The sequence below is a fragment of the Vombatus ursinus genome, unplaced genomic scaffold (assembly GCF_900497805.2).
Source record: "Vombatus ursinus unplaced genomic scaffold, bare-nosed wombat genome assembly UNPS02010461.1, whole genome shotgun sequence".
Lineage (NCBI taxonomy): Eukaryota > Metazoa > Chordata > Mammalia > Diprotodontia > Vombatidae > Vombatus > Vombatus ursinus.
In genome coordinates this window covers 8,582,869-8,606,206 of record NW_020950239.1, presented here as the reverse complement: position 1 = coordinate 8,606,206, position 23,338 = coordinate 8,582,869, and the positions used below count along the sequence as shown (strand labels likewise).

General features: G+C 40.3%; 1 protein-coding gene across 3 annotated transcripts in view; it reads right to left on the bottom strand.

Moving 5' to 3' along the window:
* Positions 1–8,970: 8,970 nt before the first annotated feature.
* Positions 8,971–23,338, bottom strand: part of USO1 (USO1 vesicle transport factor) — an 89,761-nt gene continuing 75,393 nt past the window's right edge. For all 3 annotated transcript variants that reach the window (XM_027854633.1, XM_027854634.1, XM_027854635.1), the window contains 8 exons: positions 21,144–21,325; positions 20,784–20,905; positions 17,694–17,832; positions 15,517–15,680; positions 14,857–14,946; positions 11,816–11,923; positions 10,816–11,031; positions 8,971–10,196 (listed from right to left, as the gene is read on the bottom strand). In XM_027854633.1, the coding sequence (XP_027710434.1) occupies positions 10,023–10,196; positions 10,816–11,031; positions 11,816–11,923; positions 14,857–14,946; positions 15,517–15,680; positions 17,694–17,832; positions 20,784–20,905; positions 21,144–21,325 (1,195 nt within the window). In that variant the 3' untranslated portion in view covers positions 8,971–10,022. The remainder of the gene's footprint in view (positions 10,197–10,815; positions 11,032–11,815; positions 11,924–14,856; positions 14,947–15,516; positions 15,681–17,693; positions 17,833–20,783; positions 20,906–21,143; positions 21,326–23,338) is intronic.

Sequence of the window (23,338 nt, the reverse complement as noted above, 5' to 3'; positions counted from 1 at the left end):
AGTCTATCACCTCTTTGTCAGGAGTTGGGTAGCACGGTCCATCATTTTACCTTTGAAATCATGTTTTGTTGTTACATTGACCAGAAATGTTAAGTCTTTCAAAGTTAGTTTTAGCTTTATAATGTCATTGTTATCGAATAACTTGTTCTCCTGGTTCTGCTCACTTCACTCTGTATCATTTCATGCAAGTCTGCCCAAGTTTCTCTGAAACCATCCCCATCATCATTGCTTTTGATACAGTAATACACCATTCCATTCACATACCACAGTTTATTCATTCTTCAATTAATAGGTAGCCCCCTAGTTTCTAATTCTTTGTCACAACCATGGAAAATAGCCAATCAACAGTCAGCCAACTAACATTTACCCAGTGCTTACTATACATCAGTCACTGTGCGAAGTGCTGGGGCATATGAGCAAAAGGAAAAATAGTTCTTGACCTTTAATGGGAGAAGACAACACATAAATGGGGAACTGAAAAATTGGGGGAGGGGAGAAATAGAAAGGAATACCAAAAAGGGGGCATAGTGGATAAGTCAGGAAAGTGATGGAAGGTTGGTTGGTTTTTCTTCTGTAATGAACTCACCCGTGGGAGAAGGGACCCACAAGCAACTGAAGCATAGTGCCTAAGTGTGAAGAGTCAGGGATGGCTGGTCTAGGATCCTTCCCAAAATGGAGGTTCCAGGAAGAACTCACTAATGGCAGAAGGGACTGAGAAGAGTAGAGTTAAGAGGCAGTGTCACCAAAAAAAAAAAACAAAAACAAAAAAACAAACAAAAAAAAACTTGCTACAAATATTTTTTGTATATGAAGTCCTTTTCTTCTTTCTTTTTTCTCTTTGGAGAACAGAACTAGCAGTTAAATTGCTGGGTCAAAGGATATGCACAGATCAGTGACTTTTTGGGGGCAAAGTTCCAAATTCTTTTGTACCCTGTCATCCAGTATGTTAGCTATACCTTCCAGTTTTGTTTTTCATAAAAATGCTAAATACTGCCAACCCCAAGTGACACTCTACCAGAGACCTGCTATGTTGACCCTGAACCATTAACAACCACTCCTTGAGTATGGCCATTCAACCAATTCTGAGTCCATCTGACTCAATTATTGCTAGATCCACATCTCTCTGGATACTTTTTTCAAAAGCTTTATGAAAATCTAGGTAATCACTGTCCATAGCCTTCCCCTCACCTATTGGCTTAGTAATCCTATCCAAAAAGTAAATGAGGTTAGCCTGGCATGATGAAACATGAAGGCTCTTTGTGATCATACATGCACCACTTAGCTGCCCCTAGATTGGCCCATTTCCCTTTCCCCCTTCCCCTAAGCATTCGAGACCAGAACAAATCCCTAAATACCAAAACAGATTTAGGGTTTAAACCACTTCTCTGGGTTTTTGTTTCTTCATCCACAAAATAGTGGGGTTGGACTGCTTAGTTAATCTCCAAGACCCTTTACTTGAAACTCTTGCCAATTACAAGCTATTACTTGTGCAATTCACATATTTGAAGGACTTTATTAAGTAAAAAGTGCCATAAAATAGACGCTTAACATGGTTTCAGGTTAAGCATATATATACACACATATATATAAGCATGGAATATATCATATTATATTTCAGATAAAATATGCTCATTATTTTGTCAATCCAAAATAACTGATTTTACTCAAGTATGAAATTTAAAAATTAACATTTTAGTTATATTAAAAATAATTTACTTTAATGCTCCAACCTTTCTTTCCACATTTATTTCCCAACCCTCCTCCTCCTCATACATGAGGTGGAAAGCAAACAGGACCAGCTGTTCCCCATATGCGACAGGTATCTTTTGCATCATTCCTTTTACAAGGCTTTACCCCCCACCACCTGGTATGTTCTCCTTCCTCACTTTTGCCTCTTGGAATCTCTGGCTCCACTCCAGGCTTACCTCAAGTGCCACCTTTTCTGACTCCTCCTTTCCCTCCACCATCAAAACAACTTTCATTTCATTTATACATACATACACACATATGCACACATACACATGTACATATATGTGTATTCATATTTATTTAACATTTTCTTCTATGTGGATGTTTTCTTGACTCCAGTACAAAGTAAACTCTTTGAAGATGAGGATATTTTGATTTCTGACTCTGTTTCCCCAAAGTGTATCACAGTGTCAGGCACGGAGAAGGCACTTAGATGCTTGTTGAATTGAAATTAAACTAAAGTTATTTAAATTAGTCCAAATTAAAAGTCCAGTCTAGGGGGAGAGGGAAAGGCAACCAGAGGGGTAACTTAGTTTCTGACAGTTCTTACATGCAGAAAGGTATAATCACCAAGGAACTTTATGTTTTCACTAAATCAGCTCAATTACGGGTAATAGTTAGATGTAGCAAGAGAGATGATACTAGAGCTTTCACAATCTAAAACTTAGTCAATGACACCTGCTTAGTTAGGGTTGTTATACAAAAACCCATGTCTAGACACAAGATTATTTGTCAGGAAAGGAAACCACATATTAATCTTTATGACAATGTGTCACTCAAAGTTTTATTGCAGCTTAATTCCTACCCACCCCCTTCCACTCCCACACACTTTTTAAAAAAAAAAAAGTTGTAACAACTCCTAACATTTCAAAATGGCTATTTCAAGATTGTCTGACTTATAGATTTTCTTCATAGGGGTATGAAGTGCCCCAAGTGATTGATTCATTTTAAAATGCTTAAATGCACTAAAAATGATTACAAATAACTTAAAGTGATTCCATAGTTGAAGATCATTATTTTCTCTAACATTGATATTTACAGCGATTCCTACTTCATTAGCATATGTCATTTCTTCCAATAAAATCTAGGTTTCAGAGGCTCAAGAGACTGTAGGATGCTTTGTGCTGCTGAAATCCTGGCAGAATGCCCATTAGTGGTGGGAAGATTACAGTCATTTTTGCAGCATAATTAACATTCTGACCCTCATTACAACAGGAAGGAATTGTCTGCATTTGAAGGCTCATTCCAATTCTTTTCATGATACTAAAATACATGGAGCCTATAGAGGCCAACAGAAATGTGGTTCACCTCTTTATATATTAACTTACTCTGGTACCTCATAATGGGGTAGGGTTGACTGGCAGTGCTTGAGAACTATGCCAGTGAATGTATGCTCAGGCAGGTTCTACCAAGTGGGAAAGGTTTTGAGCATGGCCCCAGAAACAATAGTTGCTATCAACTTAGCTTAGCATATAGATTCAACAGAAGGGAACGTCTCTTGAGCAAACTCTGCACTGAAGAGAGTGGCACTTTGTCTGTAATTTAGAGTTGCCTCTGGGAGGTTCCATGACCATGCCGGGGTCCCGTATAATCCACGTGTCAGAGATGAGACCTGAGCCCAAGTCTTGCCTCTCGGGCCAAATATCTATTCGCTACACCATAGCTACCTCTCATGGCTCTGAATCAGAGATTGCCAAATTCTCAGAATCAAAATTGGGGACCCAAAGTGCTACAGAAAGACACACGCTGATTTTAAGTGAATTGGAAGATAAAGCAATGAAGGCTTGATTATACTAAATGGCACAGCAAGTCAGAAAGGATTGTTCTACAGCAAGAGAGATAATGAACCGCCCCAAGCGTTGCATTGGCATCTGCAATATTAATGAAGGTCTCCAGGACAGAAAATAGCTTCTCTTTATGGAAGGGCATGGACAAGAATCACACAAAATGAGGCATGAATGAGTTAACTGTACTAATGAGAAAGTGTCCATGCTAATGGCCCAAGGCTTCATCATACTATTATGCTTCAATCTTGGGTACTAAATCTACCAAAGTTTAACATCTCTTCCCCTCCTTAGGAGGCTATGAGTTGTTGTGTTTAAGAAAAAAAAAAAGCCATCTCCTGCTGGCTAGTTCTGGATATAAACCCTTTAAACTTAGCCAGTCTGATCCTTGGATGTTAGCTATGTAAAGTCACCAGGACTGTATTTCATCAAACTTTTCTTAGCTTGGTAGAATCTGCCCGAGCTTACACCTCACTGGCATATGTGGGGTCATCTCCCTTCATGCTAATTCAAAAGGTACTCAAGCAGGACTTTATCAGTCAATTGCTAATGATCCTGCCTAAGTCACCAAGGCCTGGAAAGTGATGATCCATCTTACTTTTGAGTAAGATAGGAACTTCTTGGAAAATAGACCAATGATGGCTCGATTGGTGTAGAAAATTAGAAAAGGTGGGTTGTTCTACTGCAATAAGGGATAACAGAGAGCCTCCTTACCTTTCATGCTAACAAATCTGGTGAAGCAGTCCCTTCTAGGGAGATGCTAGCAGTGTGCAAAGCATTTCAGGAAGTCATACTTCTCACCTCTTGTCCACGCCCTGCCCAAAATCCTACATAGGGGATCCAATGTCCTTCCTCCGGATGTCTTGACATGAGTGGACACCAATTAAATATACAGGCTGTTATCAGTTCTCCCTTGCTCTTGCTACGTGGAAGTCTCATTTCAGGAGGAAAAAATGTCCTTCAGTCTCCCCGCTTCTAATGTTTTTCCCTCCTTCCTAGAAAGAGCTTACACTTGACTGTCGAGTGACATCATAGCAGGTTTTAGTATAACAGCAGTACAAAATGTAAATGCAAGATGTTTTGATTTTGATCTCCCATTATGGGAATTATGGGAGTTATCAAGAAATAGCTAACAATGACAGAAAAAATAAACATAAAAGAACAGTACTATGGTGAGAAGAAATGAAAATGAACTCAAAGAAGCATGGGAAGACATGCATGAATGCAGACTAAAACAGGCAGAATTCAGAAAACCAAAGTATAATATGGATTCAAACAACAACAAAATGAAACAGCAATGCATAATTCTAAGAACCAAGCTTGATCCCAGAAAGGAGATTAAAAAAAATGCATCTCTCTTCTCTGCAGAGGTCAGGGGGCCTGAAGTGGGACGCTCTATATCTCATCAGATATTAGCTGATGGTCTCCAGGACATAAAACGGCTTCTCTCTTTATGGAAGGCCATGGACAAGAATCATACCAGATGAGGCATGGATGAGTTCCAATCTGCACTAATACTATGGTACTTGGCTTGACCGTACTGCTTTCAAAACCCCCTTCTCTTTCTTCTTTGTTAAGAGTTGGCCCATTACGTAAGGGAAGGATGAGGACATTATTTTGTAAGGTGATATAAAAACAAATTTTTTTTTGTAAGGGTAGAGGGCAAGGGGAACCAGACTTCTGATTTCATTGGTAAAAGGAATGCCTGGTGAAAAAAATGGCCCTCTCCCAATTCAGACTGGCATCTTGCTCTGCAATCTGTATTCTAGGAGCAAGGATTCCTAACCTGGGGTTCATAAATATCTAAACGGATCCATGAACTTGGATGGGGAAAAATATATCTTTACTTTCTATGTAACTGATTTCCTTGACAATCCCATGTACTTTGTTTTATGCATTTAAAGAAGGTTCATTATGCATTTAAAGGTTCTGAGGAACCCACAAGCTTCACGAACCTGTCAGAAAGGGTCGATGATATAACATAGCTTAAGAACCCTTGTCTTGGAGTTGACGAGAGCAATGAGAGGTTAGGTTGAGTTGACCAGGGTCAGTGACCTAGTATGTGTTAGTAGGAAGAGGTCATCCTGACTTCAAGACCAGCTCTCTACACACTGCCATGCCGACTCTCCAAGCCACATCAATAAAAACAAGACAGAAATTATGATTGGGCCCAGCAGAGCATCAGGTGATCCTTTTAAGTGTATTCCTTCCCTACAGAACAGAAAAAGGTATCTTTAGCCAGATCTGATATTTTTTATAAAATCGTGATTTGGGAACCTGATCAAGCCATAACAGAAAGCTAATGAGTTTTTAAAAACAACTAATATTTACTCACAGAAATTCTCTATTTTGCCCAAGAGATTTTACAACTAAGGAAAACAAATAGCTAAGAAAATCAATTCACCAAATCGTAGAAAGTCAAATTTCCAATCAGAGCTCCCTGTGCCAATCTATGCTCTTCCACCAAAAGATGACCCTATTTTCCTGAGTGCTCCCTGTCGGGGCCAATGAATTGCAAGAACACAGGAGTAGGGTGGGAGAAGTAGGTATTATCACACTGCAAGGTCAATCCCACACATGTGACTCACTGGGCATCCTAGTTAAAGGGCTGAGGGTGGGCTACTGTAAATAGCTAAGGAATTTGTTAGTGGTAGTAAGCTCAAAGTTTATAATGTAGTAACAATTGTATAGGTAGAGGAGTCCTCTGCTGCCTTCTAACAATGTTGCGAGAAGTACTTGGGACAAGAAAAAATGTTGATAGGGTTTAATTTTCTGACGACATTGGTCACGTCTGTAAACTCCTATCGGCACCAGACTGAATGTGCTATCTTGAGAAGAGGAAACCAACTAGAGCTGGTTTCCCCACCTTAGTTAATCCCTCTCCTGATGTAGCATACATCCATGTTTCCTTGTTATCCTCTGTTGTGCTTATTAAGAAAGAGATATTATTTGAGGACAAGTAGTTCTTAGAGAACAAACTTCAATGATTAAGAGATATTGCCACAGGGAAGGTAATTGGTTCAAGGATCACTCAAACCCACAATAGAGTTGGATCATCAAAGTGGAAATGAAAATGTGGTTGAAAACAATAAACCATGTTCCAAACTGACAAATTATTCCTGCAAAATAGACTAATCAATCCTCGGGGGTGGGGGGGGGGAAGTAAAGCCCTTCAGAAAGCTGGGGAAACAGTTAAGAATGACTAGGAAAAAAGAGCTGGTAACCATTATGATAAAGAAAAAATGCCCATCAAAAGCATGACAACACTTTGACTGGAGCAGGGAGGATTAGAAAAAAGGCAATGATCACTGGGGAAATTCACTTTCTCATTCAAGGTTTTATCAATGTTATTGTCAGAAAAAGTCACAGTGGACCTGTAAGATCAGGATATCTTCAATAGACTATGAAACAACCGCCTAAAATGTTTTGGGGATATTTTCTACTCCCAATGGACCTGGCAGTCTTGTCTCAGTCTAGAGAAGAGTGAACTCAGATGAATTGAACTCTGGGATACTGGCAAACTGAGGAACAGAATTATTCAAAATTACAGAAATTCCCAGGTGGAAATGGACTATTGAAACCCAAGTTCGCATGTGCACCACGCATCACCAAAAAAGCGCAATTTTTCCAAGAAACGGAGGTAAATCTCTTAGTGCCCGAGAACTAAAACTGATTTAAATTCTACTGAAAAGTTAGGCTCTATAATCAAGGCGACACTTGTAAAAATTGGGCTGTGTGTTAAATAACTAACGTGATAAAAATGTAGTTTCATGATGATTCAAGGATGTGTCAAAATCTTGTGACCTTGACGCCAACTTGTGTAAAACTAGTGATTGTGCCAAAAGGGCATATTGCATATTAAAAAAGTTTTTTGTTACCTGTATTGAATTTACTTTGTCCAGTTAATTTGTACGCCATTGCACAGCTCACACCTGAAAAGAATTGCCACTACCACATAAAAATTGGCCATCCATCAACCCATCCACCCAATCTCTATTTGATGATCACAACTGAATGACCACAGTTTCTTAGAACAATCCATTACACTTCTGAATAGCTATAATTAATAGCCTTTCCCCCACAGCAAGTCCAATAACGTTGCCTCTTTTAACTTCCTCCTATTTGCTCTTCGATCTGTCCACTACGGCCAAGTAAAATGAGCCTCAGCCCTCTTCCGGAGCTAGATGTGGTGAGGACACGACAATCGCTAACATTTCCCTCCAGAGTTTTCTCTTTGTCAGACCAAACATACCTAGTCTGTCAACGGACGCTCATGTAGCACAGACTCAAGGCCCTTCCCCGTCCTCGCTGCCATCTTTCTTAAACGGTGCTGTATTTTCTTAAACTAATCCTAACCCTCTACATGCGTTTGGACCAGGATAAAGTGCAGAGAAGCAACCACTCCTTCCTTAGTGCAGCCCTGACATTACCCTGCTGACTCATACTGGACCCAAAGTCCACCAAAACCTCCCTCCAGACCTTTTCAGACAAAGGCTTGTCTAAGCACGCCTCCCCACTTGTATCTGGACAGCTAATTTTTGGAAATCAAGCACAAGACTTGACACGGATCCCTGATGACTTTCATGTCAATGTCTTGTTGGTTTCTGGTTCTACTGGATGGTTTAGCTTCATTTATGAGAGCAAATTACCTTTAATGCCATCATAAAACCAACACCTAAATGCCAATGGCACTCAAAAATGGGAATTCTGACTAGGGATGGAAGGAGCATGCACCGTGAGGTGAGAGGGTGGACCGGGATGAGGTGGGGAGCTTCCTGCATTGGTGGACTGACAGGGGGGAATTAGTCATCTGGTAAGCATAGACAGGAAGTAAAAGAGGAGGTGAGAAAGGATGGCTGGAAAGGGCCAAACCACAAACTTTCCCAATTAAACTGAGGGTCCTGGCAGCACCTAGTGAGAATTAAACTATCAGATTCTGATGGAAAGGTCTTAAGACTCCAGTTTCCCGTGATCTCTCTAATAGAGGTTAGGATCTCCAAATTCATCGCCAGCCTTTCTTCCCTTCCCACTGGGTAGAAAAAAAGGAAGGAAGAGAAAAAAGAGACAAAGATGTGCACGTGCTTCTACCCCACGAGGTTAACAACAGATTAATTTAGTCAACACTTGTTAAGTACCTCCCACATGCAAAGCAGCAGCCTAAGCCCCGGGAACACAAGGAGCAATTACTCCCCTCTCTGAAGAGTTAGGCCTTGCAAAGAGCTAAGGAAATCAAGACTATCTGAGGAGGAAGCAAGCATTAGCAACTAGGAGGGTATCAGGAAAAGCTTCCTGAAGGCACCCAGGAAGAGCTGGAAGAATGCCTTTTGTCATGATTTCATATAAAAACACAGGTAGGAATTTTGACTCAACCATGAAAAATAAATACACTGCTGCTCAAAATCTAAAGGGAACCAATGATAAAACAAATGACTATGGATTTAAGTGAACATAATATCTATTTTTATTACCAAAACATGAGATTTGACATCTTTTTATTGCACTCTTTTAAAACTTTTATACTGGTCAAACCTACTTCAACATTAATTCAATTCAACAAGCATCCCTCGACTGCCTGTTGAGTGCAGGCACTGGATGAGGTGCTAGGAGACAGCCAGAAGAATCAGACCCAGCCCCTGTCCCAAGATGCCTCCTTGAGTAAAAGCCAATAAATTACATCAATCAGAGTGGTGGGCTCTTATGTTTTTTTTTCAACTCAAGAACACGGGGCTGGTCCTGACAACCAGCTAACACGTTAAACTTGCACTGTGGGAATTATGAGGGGTTGTTTTTATGTGAGGTGTTCTGCTTCCCAGCCCTGCGGTTTCCGCAGACGTGCCTCTGCATCCTCGTGCTCAGGCTCCTTTGTCTCTTTGCAATTACTCTAGCTGCAAAGGCCCTCCCTCTACACTGTTCAACGTATTTATCTGGGGAGTCACTGTGAACGAACCGACCATTTCCCCAAAATTACCCTGCTCCTGCTCTTAAACCTGCACATCTCTTAAAAGAACCCATGGGTTTAGAGTATTACCAATGCTGACTAAGAAGGCAAAGAGCCCAATTCAACATGTTAAATCAAATACATAAGCACTTAAATTCACAAGTTTCAAAATAAAAAGATAGATGCAGAGACTTCTGTAAATGACCAAAGAACGAAGGCAAATTGTACGGCTACCTCATGCTTTGAATGGTACATTTTTGGTGTCTAAAGCTAAGAGATGGTCATCTTCTAAAAGAGTTCAAAAGAACTTAAATAAAACACAGTTGTGTGTTTTACCCATACCTAGGCCTTTTTCTTTAACAACAAAAAAACAAAAAAAAAACCATGGGTGGCTTCATTTCAGAAACACGGCAATAGTCTTTTAGTGAATGCTTTCCATTTGCTTCCTAAAAATCTTTATTATGTGTGAAGAAAGACCAAAGTATTGTCTTTGAGGCTCTGTCTTAAAAGTTACATAGTAATCTCTATTACTTCTAGAGACACTTTAAAGCTTAGGCTGACCCCTCCACTATTTCATTAGCATTATGACGATTGTCTTCATCGTCACTGTTGTCATCATCATCTTCATCATCATCGTCGTCGTCATCGTCATCGACGTCATCATCAATGTCATCGTTTCCAGTCTGGTCTCCAGATCCAAGTTCATCTTCATCTTCATCTTCAACCTAAATGGAAAAAAGAACTTCCACTTAGCTTAACCAAGTAATATGAAAAACTTCATTTCTTGGCCAAAGAAGGCCGTTCCAAATGCCCTGCTTATCTTGAAATTTGGAACTTCAGCATACAGATAAAGCTCTTTACTTCTTTGTCCTAATGACTTACGCAACTTGTGGAAAATAATCTGCGGGAAAATCTAACAGATAGCTACTCTCACATAATAGAAACCATCATGAGAATCTGAACAGAAACTAAAAAATGGTAGCATCTTCTTATTCTCCAATGAGTGGCTCCTGCTAACATAAGAGTAGCCAAACTAATTCATGTCACTAGAAATAAAATATCAAAGTTTGAGTGCATGCAAGAGAGTGAAACAAATCCTTAACAAAAACAATACTTTTAATGCAGGGATATGAGCATTCCTACAGAAGGTTTAAATTTCTAAAACATAATAAAAATATCAAAGAAATTATATTCCAGGCCCATCTTCATGATACGGTCAGCACCTTCAAGAAAAAATGGTTCTAAGCACCTTATGAAGAAATGTGAAACTGAGCATGCAGTGAGATACAAACTGGAGAGCAAAATCTTTGCAAGGATAAATTCTGCAAAAATCTGTGGCCTCACCGGGTGACCGAGTTCCTTGAGTTTGCTTTTGAGTGAAATTATTTTCTGATCCTGATCAGCCAGCAGCACCAACAGGTCATCCTGTTCTTTGCTAGATTTTGCAAGCCCCAGCTGCAGCTTGCTTTTCTCATTCTGTAAGATCGCAATGGTGCTGTTTGATGAATCCAACTGCTGTTTTATGGACGCCTTCTCCTCAGACAGAGCTTTAACTTCATTCTGACAACAGAAACGTTCAAGTTACTAACCTGAAGAGAACACTCACACGGGGCAGCATGTGAGGAAATGGTCTTTTCATTCAAACCCACTGCGTCCAGTTCAGCCTTGCAGATTGGTTCTTCAACACACAAAATTACTTTAAAAAAAAAAAAAAAATGTAGGGGCAGCTAGGTGGCGCAGTGAATAGAGCTCTGGCCTTGGAGCCAGGAGGACCTGAGTTCAAATCCAGCCTTAGACACTTAACACTTACTAGCTGTGTGACCTTGGGCGAGTCACTTAACCCCAATCGCCTCACCAACAAGCAAAAAATTAAAAAATTTTTTAAAAAATGTCTTTTACATGTAAAGCATTTATATGCCATCATCAAGAAAATAATTTTTAAAAGCTTGAATTGCAATATCAACAGAGCTAGAGATTACATTAAAAAGCAGGCCAGGGGGCAGCTAGGTGGCACAGCGGGTAGAGAACTGGGCCTGAAGTCAGGAGTACCTGAGTTCAAATCCAGCCTCAGACCAAACACTTTACACTTACAAGCTATGTGAGCATGGGCAAGTTACTTAACCCCGACTGCCTAAAAAATAAATAAATAAATAAATAAATAAATGAAAACAAAAAGCAGGCCAAAACGGCAAACCGTTCATTGCACCAGAAATACTAACAACAACTACATGGCTTCCTCCTACTTTTCAGTTTACTTTCTCACCCACGTGAAATAAAGTTCTGAACACACTCCATGTCATCTTTTAAAATGCTGTGCAGGAGGCGTGGATGTGACACCACCAACCTTTAACTCCTTAGTCTCCTGCACCAGCGCAGAGAGCCTGCCCTCCACGTCGGTGGGCTTTGCCGTCGTCACGGTGCCATTGTCTCCTGATACTGGAATGGATTTAGCCTAAGAAGCAGAAACTGAGTTAAAAAAAAGTCAAGCTAGCAATATAAAAGCCCAGACTCCTAGACATATAGTTTCTATTTCATTTTGGAGTTGAAATTTAGTTTCTAAGATTGGATAAAACAGCTCTCCGAAGGATTCCCCTGCAAACCAAATACTGTTTTATAAAAGAAGGACCCTTGAGGAGGAGCCTAAAGCCCAGAGTATCATGAACCAGGGAACAGGGCAGTGCAGATACGCCTAAGACAATGAAGGACCCAAGTTTTTTTGAGTTAGAAGTGTGCTCTAATAGTGCCTGAAACACCAGATCACAGATGCAGAGCTACAAGGGCTCTCAGGGACCTTCTTTTGAGAGACAAGGATGTGAGGGTCCAGTGGGTCTCAGAGAACGACAGATCAGGGCCTTTGGCTATAACCTGGGCTCTTTCTGTCGTACCATAGCACCTCAGGTCAGTAAGGAGAGGGTGGGGAGGGACTCCAACTGATGAATTACTACCAAGATTCTGCAGGTCACTGGGAGCTTCACCTTAAGACAAGAGAACAGATATGCTGACCATCCTAAAGCAGGCCAGCTATTTGTGCCCTAGCTTTGCTATTTCTGGATAAAGAAAACAAAAGAAACTTAGAAATGTTTCAGTTTTCTGTAATAGCTCCTGCTTTTCCATCTGTAGTTTAGAGATCTCCAGACTGCAAGTTTAACTGAGCCCTGAGTGTTTCAGCTTCCTTCAGAGACAAAAGTGGCAAAAACCATTTTATATTTATTTAGAAAACTACAGAGAACCAGCAAAGAAACTCAGACAACTAAAAGCTTTGGTCAAATATCAGCTTAAAAATGAAATCCACAAAATCACCAGGATTTCTTTATGTGACAATTATGTTAACAATATATTATATTAATAAAAATATCTGTGAGTTAACCTACCGAGACACATCAAAGCTACGTAAACGTCACTGCAGAACACTCATCACAACAAGATGTGACAAATAACGGGAGGGACATTCACTGCTCTAGGTTGACCCACACCACTGCAATGAAAATAACCATGCTACCTGGATTAACTTATAGAACTAATGCCACACCAACCAAATTAGAAAGCTCTTGATAGGGTTAGACAAAATCAGTCTGGTGGAATACAGGGTAGAATACTCAGAGAAATAGTGAAAAAAGTAAGAATGAAGGAGGAATAGGAAGGAATAACGGAGGAATTCCAGACCTCAAAATACATTACCAAGACACAAATTACAGTAACCCAAACTGCTTAGTACTAGTTACAAAAGTGAAAAGTAATCAGTGGAACAGACTAGACGGGTAGGAATCAGAAATAATAAAATTCAACAGCCTGGTAAATGTGATAAACCTGCTAACACAGACGACCCAGGGAAGAACCTCCTATGTGACAAGAACTGCTAAGAAAACAGAAAAGCAGTTTGACAGAAATTGTATTTAAGCAAATATCCTTATAACATATAGCACAACGAGGCCAAAATGGAAAGAAACCAGAATATAAAAGGTGACACCATAAAATAAATTAAGAGGATGCCTTTTAACCAAACAAGAGATAGAAAAGATCACAAATGAAAAAAGTAATTGCATTCACTTTATTAAAAGGCTGTTGAATGAAACAAAACCACCAAGGCATCTAGGTGGGATAAGAAGCAAAGGTCAGGTGGAAAAATAATCTTTGCATCAAAGACTCTTTGGTAGGGGTCTGGCAGCTAAGATACCTAGGGATAACACAAATAAGCAGACAAAAAGCTATTCCCTTATGGATAATTCGATCATCAAAGAACATGAATAAATATTCTAAAAGAACTATAAATTATTAACAACCATGTGAAATCTTGTTCTAAATCACTAATAATAAGAAAAATGTGAATTAATATAACTGTGGCTTCCCAGCCAATTAACTATGAGGACAAAAGACAGAAATGGGGGCTGAGGAAGACAGGCACATTAATGTTTCAGTGGAGATGTGAAGTGATCCAACCATGCTGGAGAGCAATTTGGAATTATGCTTTAAAAAGCAAACTGTCCATACTCTGACAAAGAGATCCCATTGCTGGACATTTTAAAAGGAAGCCAAAGACAAAAAGGAAGATCCTGTATACGTGAAAATACTTACAGCAGCATTTTTTTGTGATAGCAAAGAACTGGAAAGGAAGTAGCTGCCCATCACTTAGAGAACAGCTAAAATAACTGTGGTACATGAAAGTAATGGACAATAATGGCTTCATAAGATACAATGGGCATTAAGAAATTCACAGAAGCACACAACTATATGGAAATGAAATAAGCAGAATCAGAAAAACAATATACTTAATAACTAAAACGCTGAAGCAGAATTATCCATTTTGATAGGAATTTCCAGTCAAAGAAGATCCCAGAAAAAGGAAAAAAATTTTTATAAAATAATACATTTATTAAAAAAAAAAGTTTATTATTTCAAACAGGCATCTGTCTGAAATATTGACAAGTCTGTCATTTCATTTACTTCTCCCTTGCATGTACTTAAGAAGCAATTTTTTTTGAGACAAGATGAAACACGTGGCACAAATAAATTGTTTACCAAGATTTTTTTTCCCCCACCAAGTAATAGTAACGAAACATTGGTCATGAAAATTAGGCAAAGTTTACATCTTAACATAAGCCATTGGTAACAAAGCCATGCCAAGCACTTGGTTTCTTTTAAAATTTTCTTTTAATTGCTATTTCACGGTCTGGGAATCAATCAGGATAGAGATTAGCATCTTTTTTTTAGCAAAGGAAACTAAAGAAAAACGGTAATACTTATAAGGAGTTCTAAAAAGTATCAAAAATTAAAGACAAATATTTGGCCACAAGTTTTGATTGCCATCTAAAGAAAAATCAGATTGATGACTATTCAGATTATTCAATCATTCTAATTAAGAACAAGGAGGAGAAAGCACACACTTACCCACTGCAGCTTGGTGTTCTGCTCAGGATCGCCATCCAGAGAAGCCTCTGGAGACTGTTCCGTTTTCCCAGGCGCTAACTGGGCAGCCTTCTACAAGAACAAAGAAACACACCAGGAAACTAAGCCACAGGGACAGTCAGTAAGATACAAAGAAGTCTGGATACTCTTTCAGCCCTAAGAAAACCTGGATTCTAGGCCCAACTCTGGAATTAGCGATTTGACTATGGAATCACTCTGGGCCACGAGTGTCCAGAAAGAATGGATGATTTTGGATTCTGAATAAATCACTTTTGTGTATAACATTATATTTTGTCCTACTCTAGAGCAGTGGAATATTTGGAAATATAAATCTAGACACATCAGATATATTTCATTTAAATGATATGGAAAATCACTCTATAAATGATCAATTTAAGAAATAACAAGACCAGCTATTTCCTCTCATTTTAGTACATATGACTTGCAACTCCTGTGAGACTAATATAGATCATACAGACAAGATATGTCTATATCTTGGAAGGAACAAGCTTGTTATTAAGTTTACTAAAGCGATATGTAAAGTCATATGAGAAGGATAAAGAAGCAGTCACAGTAAAATTAAAAGAAGGACTAGCAAACTTTGTTTTTTATAATTTAGTACTCTGAATGTTCATATCTTACCAAATTTTCAATCAAGGAGTCCTTTTCAGTCAACTGGCCTTGTAAAAGTTCTTGCTTATTTTTTAATTCTTTTACCTCTTCTTTCAACCTGCTAATCTCTTCTGGCTGAATGCCGTTCACCTGAGCTCCATCACTCTGAGAACCATGATGCTGATTGTCTTTTCCTATTAGATAAGCATGAAATTTGATAAAAGTTATATAACACTTCAGTTATATCAAATTATGTACATCAAAGCAAAGGTAAAAGCCTGTGTGTGTCCTACCAGAGCTAGATAATTGCGTCTCCTGTACGGTACCAACTATCAGAGGTTTTACTGTATGTAATGTGATAATTTAATCACAAAATAAACATTTACAAGACTGATCACTACTTCTTGTCTCTGGTCAGTCCATTACCAAATCTACTAAATTACATTATCATCACCTCAACCACAATACTCTATCCTCTCCACAATATAATACTTTGCCAAATGTACACTGTATCGATGACATTTCCTGACTACTCTAATAATTCTATCAAATTAAGAAATGACATTAATTTAGCATGACCTGTTTTAAATGAACTGTAGGTTCCTAGTGATTACCCCTCAGTTTTTTAAATGTTTACAAACAATCTCTTTAATACCACATTCTAGAAATCTCGTTGGAATTATAGTCAGGTTCACTAGCTATAGTTTTGGAAGACAGGGACAATTATTTGCTGATGATTCTTTTTTTGGCTAGGCAGTGGGGTTAAGTGACTTGCCCAGGGTCACACAGCTAGTAAGTGTTACGTGTGTGAGGCCAGATTTGAACTCAGGTCCTCCTGAATCCAGGGCGGGTGCTCTATCCACTGCGCCACCTAGCTGCCCCATTCTTGATGGTTTTTCAAAGGTCACTGATAGTAACTTGCTAAGTGTTTCTACAGTTGTAGCACGGCAGCTGGTTACTCTCTTATAATCTTAAATCTCTGGGTTTCATTTCCCCTGTAAAAATTTTTGTCCTATTTTCCTCAGTCCTAAGATTATTATTCTTGGCAAAGAAAATAGTGGCCTAAAAACTCATCCACTCCAATTATCATCTCCAGCTCCAATTGTTCCCGTACAACCTCTCCTTCTTCATTTCCAAATCGTCTGACGGACACCTCAACAGATATCCCACCTACAAGGTAAAGCCAACATACAGAAAGCAGGACTCCTAGTCCTCTCCTGCTCCCCTCCCCCAAGCTGATTCCCCTCTGGAATCATTCCCGGCTCTTCCCTCTTCCCCACATCATCTCTCCCCAATCCAACAAGCCACTGAGTCCTATAGATCCGCCTCTAAAGTATCTCTTGTGTTTGTCTCCTTACAGATTTCTACTGCTACTTTTACCAAGCCAGCTCAGGAGCTCATTCCCTCTTCCTCTGACTACTGGAATTGCTGCCTCCGCCGTCTGGTGAGTGGGTCTCTGAAGACAGCCTTGACAAGGCTACCAAAATACTCGTCCTGGCGGACAGTCCGATCATATCACTCTGTCTACTTAAATACCTTCAGCAGCTACTCCTACGAAGTGAAATGCAAACTCTCTGGGCTGGCAATGAAGGCTTTCCACAGCTGGCTCCAACCTACCCTTTCTGGCTTATTCTGTGCCTTTTATATGCCTGCCACATTGGACTGCTCACTCTTCCTTTACGGTGCCCTATTTTCTCTCACCTCGGAGCATCTTTTCTCATCTGTCTACAAGATTTCCTTCATATTTCCAACTACTAACACCACTCTTCATGTTTCCACATTTCCTTGATTCCACAGCAAAAACCGCCTCCCTCTCCTCAAATCTTTCTCATTTCTCTTCTAAGACTTCTCAGTACTTCATCATATTACAGAATCACACACAGGGTTTGAGGCTGGAGGACAGTACCTTACAATGACAGGTACTTAATGAATATTTTTGGTTGCCCAAAGCAACTCTCGGAATCGTGAAATTGTAAAATACTGCCAAACTCCGAGGGGGGCACTTGCTCACAGGGAATTCCCTACTCTGATGAAAACACAAGACACAGTCTCCCCATTCCCAAGACTTTCATTTTAAAGAAGGCCGATCCCCTGTTCTGTGACTCAGTCAGCGATCTGAAATCAATGGGCGTGGATACCTACACAGAAAGCATTGTGCACATACAATGCATACACCCTGACCCAGCACTCAAGTGGGATCGTGGTACCTAGCTGGACTTTGAGGAGATTATACTGGTCCTTGTGCTGCTGGATCTGAGACACTTGCTGTGTGACGGCTGTCTGCAGCTGTTCATTTTGACATTTTAGGGTAGAAACCTGTTGTCTTAATTCCTCAAGCTGGCAATCCTATGGAACAAAAGTAAAAAGCATGTCTGTCAAGAGAATGTATGTATTGCTGCATCCAGTCCCCAAGCCAACCATTTCTACGAGGTGGCGTGAAGTTGGAATTACAACTGGCAATCCCCTTGATGGAAGCCCACAGTGTATTGTATGGGTATGCTCATTTGCACATATGTATGTCCACACCTGTGTAGTATCCCTCCCTGACTCTCCTCCCCACCGGCTGCAGCTCCTTACAGGTCAGTCAGTGCTGTAACATCTGACTCAATACTTTCCACATAAGAGGTGTTTAAGAAAAGCATTGTTGGGTCAAATTTAACTCAAGCCTTTGGATTCTGTGAGAAAATGCAAAAGAGAAATTATGCTTGCTTTGCTTGGCCTCTAAGGAGCACAATTAGGAAGAAGTTTTTGGGATACGATTTCAGTCTGATAGAAGGAAAAATTTCCCCTTTTGGAAGGAGAAAAGCAGTCATATACGAATAATTGAGTGGCCCCAAGAGGTCCGTTCTGCCATCCCAGGAGTGAAAGCAGATCACCACCTGTCTGGGGATTATGCAGAGGGGATTGCTGTTCCAAAGGGGCTAGACCAAATGATCTCCGTTTCCAATTTTGACATTTATGACTCTAAGCCACATGAGAAATCATTCTCATTCCTTTACAGTCATAGATCATAGTTTCACCCTAGTCCATGAAGAACTAGCTATTTCACAACATGTGTTCACTAGATCATGTGTGTGAGATGTTGATGCAGGCCATCAGTGCAACACCAGCCCCTCATTCGGGAGGATGAATGGTTCAATACTCACAAACATTTGATAAGTAAGAAATAACACTTTAAAACACAACACAATGCTAATTAACAATCCCTATGTGTACGGTATCCATGTGATTCTATTAATAAGCACTGTGATAGCCTCTAATTTCACTACAACTTTAAAAAATAAAGCTAATATTTTAATGCCTAACAAATTGTTAAAATGAATAATTTATAATTTTTTCAATTTTGTTTTGCTGATTAGAAATATATAAAATGTCATTTTGTTCTCTCTAATCAATTACTTACTACCTCCAAGTATAGGTTATACATTACAATCCAAGAATCTCTTCTCCCCTGTCCTAAGGTAGTTATCTGGCACCAAAGAATACTTCATGATGTGCAATAAAGGGAGAAATATTTTTTCACTTCTGTAATCTCATTGTTTGAAGATTGCTGGACCAAATCAGCATTATCTAAAGAAAATTCTAATTAATTTGATTTATGGAAAACTACTGAAAATGTAAAGTCTGAACCTCAAACATTATATTCATTTGATTTCATACCTGGGGGGTGTGGAGGGCAGGGTGTCAAAAGTGCCAAAAAAGTTATATGCAAATAGTCTTAAACATAGAATGATCTGACTTGTAGGAATTTAAATGCCTAGACAGCTCTGTCTACATCTGTTTTGAGGTGGTATTTATGGCAACCAGCACACAACCCAGTCGAAGGGGAGGAATAGGTCCTGCCCTCTCTTATATCTATGCTTGTGCTATAGGGAATTCACATTACGAAACTTGCCAAACCTACCTAGATCAGCTTCTCTCTCTCTTTTTTTTTCCAAGGCAATTGGGGTTAAGTGACTTGCCCAGGGTCACACAGCTAGTAAGTGTCAAATGTCTGAGGCTGGATTTGAACTCTGGTCCTCCTGACTTCAGGGCCAGTACTCTATCTATGGCGCCACCTTGTTGCCCGAAAGAACACTCAGCTTCTCAACAACAAGAAATCCAGCAACTCCTCAGCAGGTTATAAAGTCTCGCCATGATACCGATATAAATCTGCTTCCCCAATCCCCCCATGCCCTAGCTCATCTTCTGATCTGCAACCACAATGAAGAGACCCTTTCACTTCCTAATTTACTGCAGTAAAAAGAGAAGCCAGTGCAGCAGTGGGATGAACAGAACACCAGAGCAGCAGAACTAGGCTTCAGCTCCCACCTCAGATGCCTGCTCCGTGAGTGGGACGTTGGGAAAACAACCTCACCTTCTCCTGCGGCTGTTTGCTCACGTGCGGGTGAGAAGGTTTGACAAACAGCCTCAAGGCCCCTCTCTGACCTAGATTTAAGGGCTTATCGACTAGGCCAGGAATCTGGAGGTAGTTTTCATGACAGAGGTGCGTCTAATTCGGATTTTCTATCACCCCCAAATACCTAGCACAGTGTTCTGAATACAGTAGGTGCTTGATAACAGATGTCTGTTGAACTGTAGTCTGTTTGAACAATTTCGATTAAAAATGCGGCAGCAGGGATGCTCTTAAGTCTGTTTCAACAGGAAAAATCAAGATTTAAAATACATCTTTGTACATTACAGCACCTCTTCCAAGACCATGAGCTATCCCAATGGAAAGGTGCTGCCTGGACCTTACCGCTATCTACCACACATCAATTCTATCATTTCTTCCAATGTGTAACCTGAGTTTAAAAATAAAAGAAGGGGGAAATGAAAAATTGTTCATGTAATTTTGAGGAAAATGTTCATGTAAATCAGGCTCTTAACTTAGGGTCCGTGAACTTGTCTTTTTAATATTTTGATAGCTGTTTCAACGTAACTGGTTTTCAATCGTACGTATTATTCTGTGTACTTAAAAACCATAATTCTGAGAAGGGTCCATAGACTGCACAGGCACTGCCAAAGGATCTAAGACACAAAAAACATTAAGAACCCCTGGATTAAACGCGCAATAATAAGTTGCAATTAATGCTGGACCTTTATAAATGACATTTTTTACTAGGAGCCTATAAAAGAAATGTCAGTTCTGAGCCTGCCTGGACAAATCCTAAGGGGTTCTGGTTAATCAGAATTGAGGTGAGTTTGCATCCCAGCACATCAGATAATTTACAACACTCCGCCTGAATCCTCCCCAAGGGATTCTGCCCTAAACCCGACAGGCCAGCAGGCCAGAGGACACCTGCCCTGGCACGTACCTGCTCTCGGATCACATTTTTGTAGTGAGTGACAATGCTGTCGTGTTGCTCCAAAGTTTTCTTCACCTCTTCCTCCTTTTTATCTTCTTCACTAGACTTATAAATGGACTTTGTTATGACACCTGCAAAAAAGGCTTCCAGTTAAATCTTTCAGACTTTGTAAATAAGATTTCGATAGCCATGCATCATCTATCAATGAAAGCGCAAACACGTTCCTGCCCGATAACACCCTCTGCACTAGCCAGACTGAACCAGAACGATGCCCTTCTGGCGTTCGTTACGTCTTTTGAACAGGTTCGGTGGGTACTTCTGTATTCTAATTACTTTTCAAATACACTGTCTCCATTCGATGTATCTCACCTTCAAGTTCTTTCACTAACTTTGTAAACTCATGATCAAACATCATGTGGTCTGGGCTAGAAAAACTGGGCTGAGGTTTCTGGGCAGCTCTCGAGTATAGCTCATGCTTGCTAATGAAACCCAGCTTCTCTATGAAGTTCTCTTTGCCAATTCTCTTCTCGATGAGTTGTTTCAGTTTCTCTCTAAAAAGAAAAAAAGAAAGAAAGAAAAAAGGCAGACGTATACAGACGTATTAAAAAATCATCAGCAGTTCAAATGCTAAATGCTTAAATTAGACTTTGGTGGAAAACACTATTTTCATTTCCCAATGACTTCTTTATTATGGGACTCTATCTCAAGGGGCCCTCCCTGCACGAGGCAGCACTCTTCACTGATCCCAGCCTCACAGAAGCTGCTGCTCCTTTCCGTGTGCCTCACCCTCTCACTTACGGTCCTGAGCTCTTATACCACGAGAAAATAGAGTACATTTGCCATGACCTCTCTGTTGTCCTCTTCTTTATCTCAAAAGCCCTGGACATTATCCTCTGTCTCTTCCTTTCTTTTAGCCTCTAATGAAACCTTTCCTCTCTAGACATGCCCGTGACCCCATTTTCCTTCCATTTTCTTCAGCAGATTTCCCCTTCAATCTCTGCCTACGTATTGGCTACTGCCTTAATGAGTTCAGACATGTTCAAGTCTTCCTAAATCCTTAAAAAATTTTCACTGGATCCTACTAGCACCTCCATCTATCATTCTCTCTCTTTCCTTTCTTATCTAAATTTGTAGAAGCCAATACATCCAAGGCCTCTACTTTTTTCTTTCCTCTCTCTCACTATTCAGTCCTTCGCAATTTGGCTTCTGACCTCATCACTCAACTGAAACTGTTCTCTCCAAAGTTGCCAATGATCTCTAGACTGCACAGTCTGACAGCCTTTTCTCAGTTTGTTATTCCCAACCTTTCCATTACAGCAGACACTGAAGACCACTCTGGCCTTCTGGATTCTCTCCTCATTCTCCTACCTGCCTGACCTTTCTGATTGTTCCCCTAAGCTCTATCTTAGGCTTCCCAAAGCTCTGTCTTAGGCTTTCTCTTCCCTCTCTAAACTCTCTTGCTGAATTCATCAGCTCTCATAGGCTTAATTATCATGTCTAGGCAGATGACTCCATATACTCAACCCTAATTTTAGAATAGCATTTCCTGGAGAATAGCTTCCTCCTTTATATCTGTATCCCACTACCTAATGCTTTAGTAAACACTTCAGAAATGCCTGCTGATTGTCTGTGCAGCATCACCAACTTCTTATCGGATGTTCAATGTAGATGGCCTAGAGACATCTGCAACTCAACATATCCAAAACAGAACTCTCTTACCTCTCCCTCTCTCCCAAATATCCCTATTTCTGTCCAATAGTGTCTGTCTGTCTGATGGTAGTGCTGGGAACCACCATCCTTCCAATTTCTAGACTTGTAACTAGGTATATCTCCACGTCCTGACTAGATCACTACCTCTACACCACCTCTCACACCTGATCTTTTCTCTCTACACACATCCAATCCCTGATAGGCTGAGGCATTCATCTCTACGGCCAGACCAAGGCAATGGCCTGCTATTTGGTCCCACTGCCTCAAGATTCTTCTTGCTCCAGTCCCTCCTCCACACACCTGCCCAACTGGTTATCCTCAGCCTGGCTGTGTCCTTGTCACTCCGCTACACCGTAACTCCTGCAGCTCTTTACTGCCTCTAAGATAAACTGCGAAGTCCCCCAGCTTTAAAAACCTTTCACCATCTGGTCCCAACTTATCTTTCCCACCTCATTAGATATTACTTCTCTTTCTGTACTCTACTGCCCAAAAAGGCTTTCTTGGTTTCTTACACACAATACTCCACACCCCAACTCTCTGCCTCTGCACACTGCTCCCCCTGAATTCCAGGACCTTCCTTCCGCCGATCATTTCCTACTTAGCCTGTATGTATCTCCTGTGTAGATAGGTTGTTTGCATGCTGTCTCCTTCGTGCTGTGAGTTCCTTGAAGGCAGTGGCTGTCCTGCCTTTCTGTGTATCCTTAGCACTTGGCAGAGAGTGTGGCACACAGTAGGCACTTAATAAACATGTGCTAATTCATAGCAGTTTTGGTTCAACAAACTTTTATTCAGCTCCGACTATGTGCACAGCGCTGTGTTAGGTGCTGAGGAGGGACAAATTTTAAATGAGACAA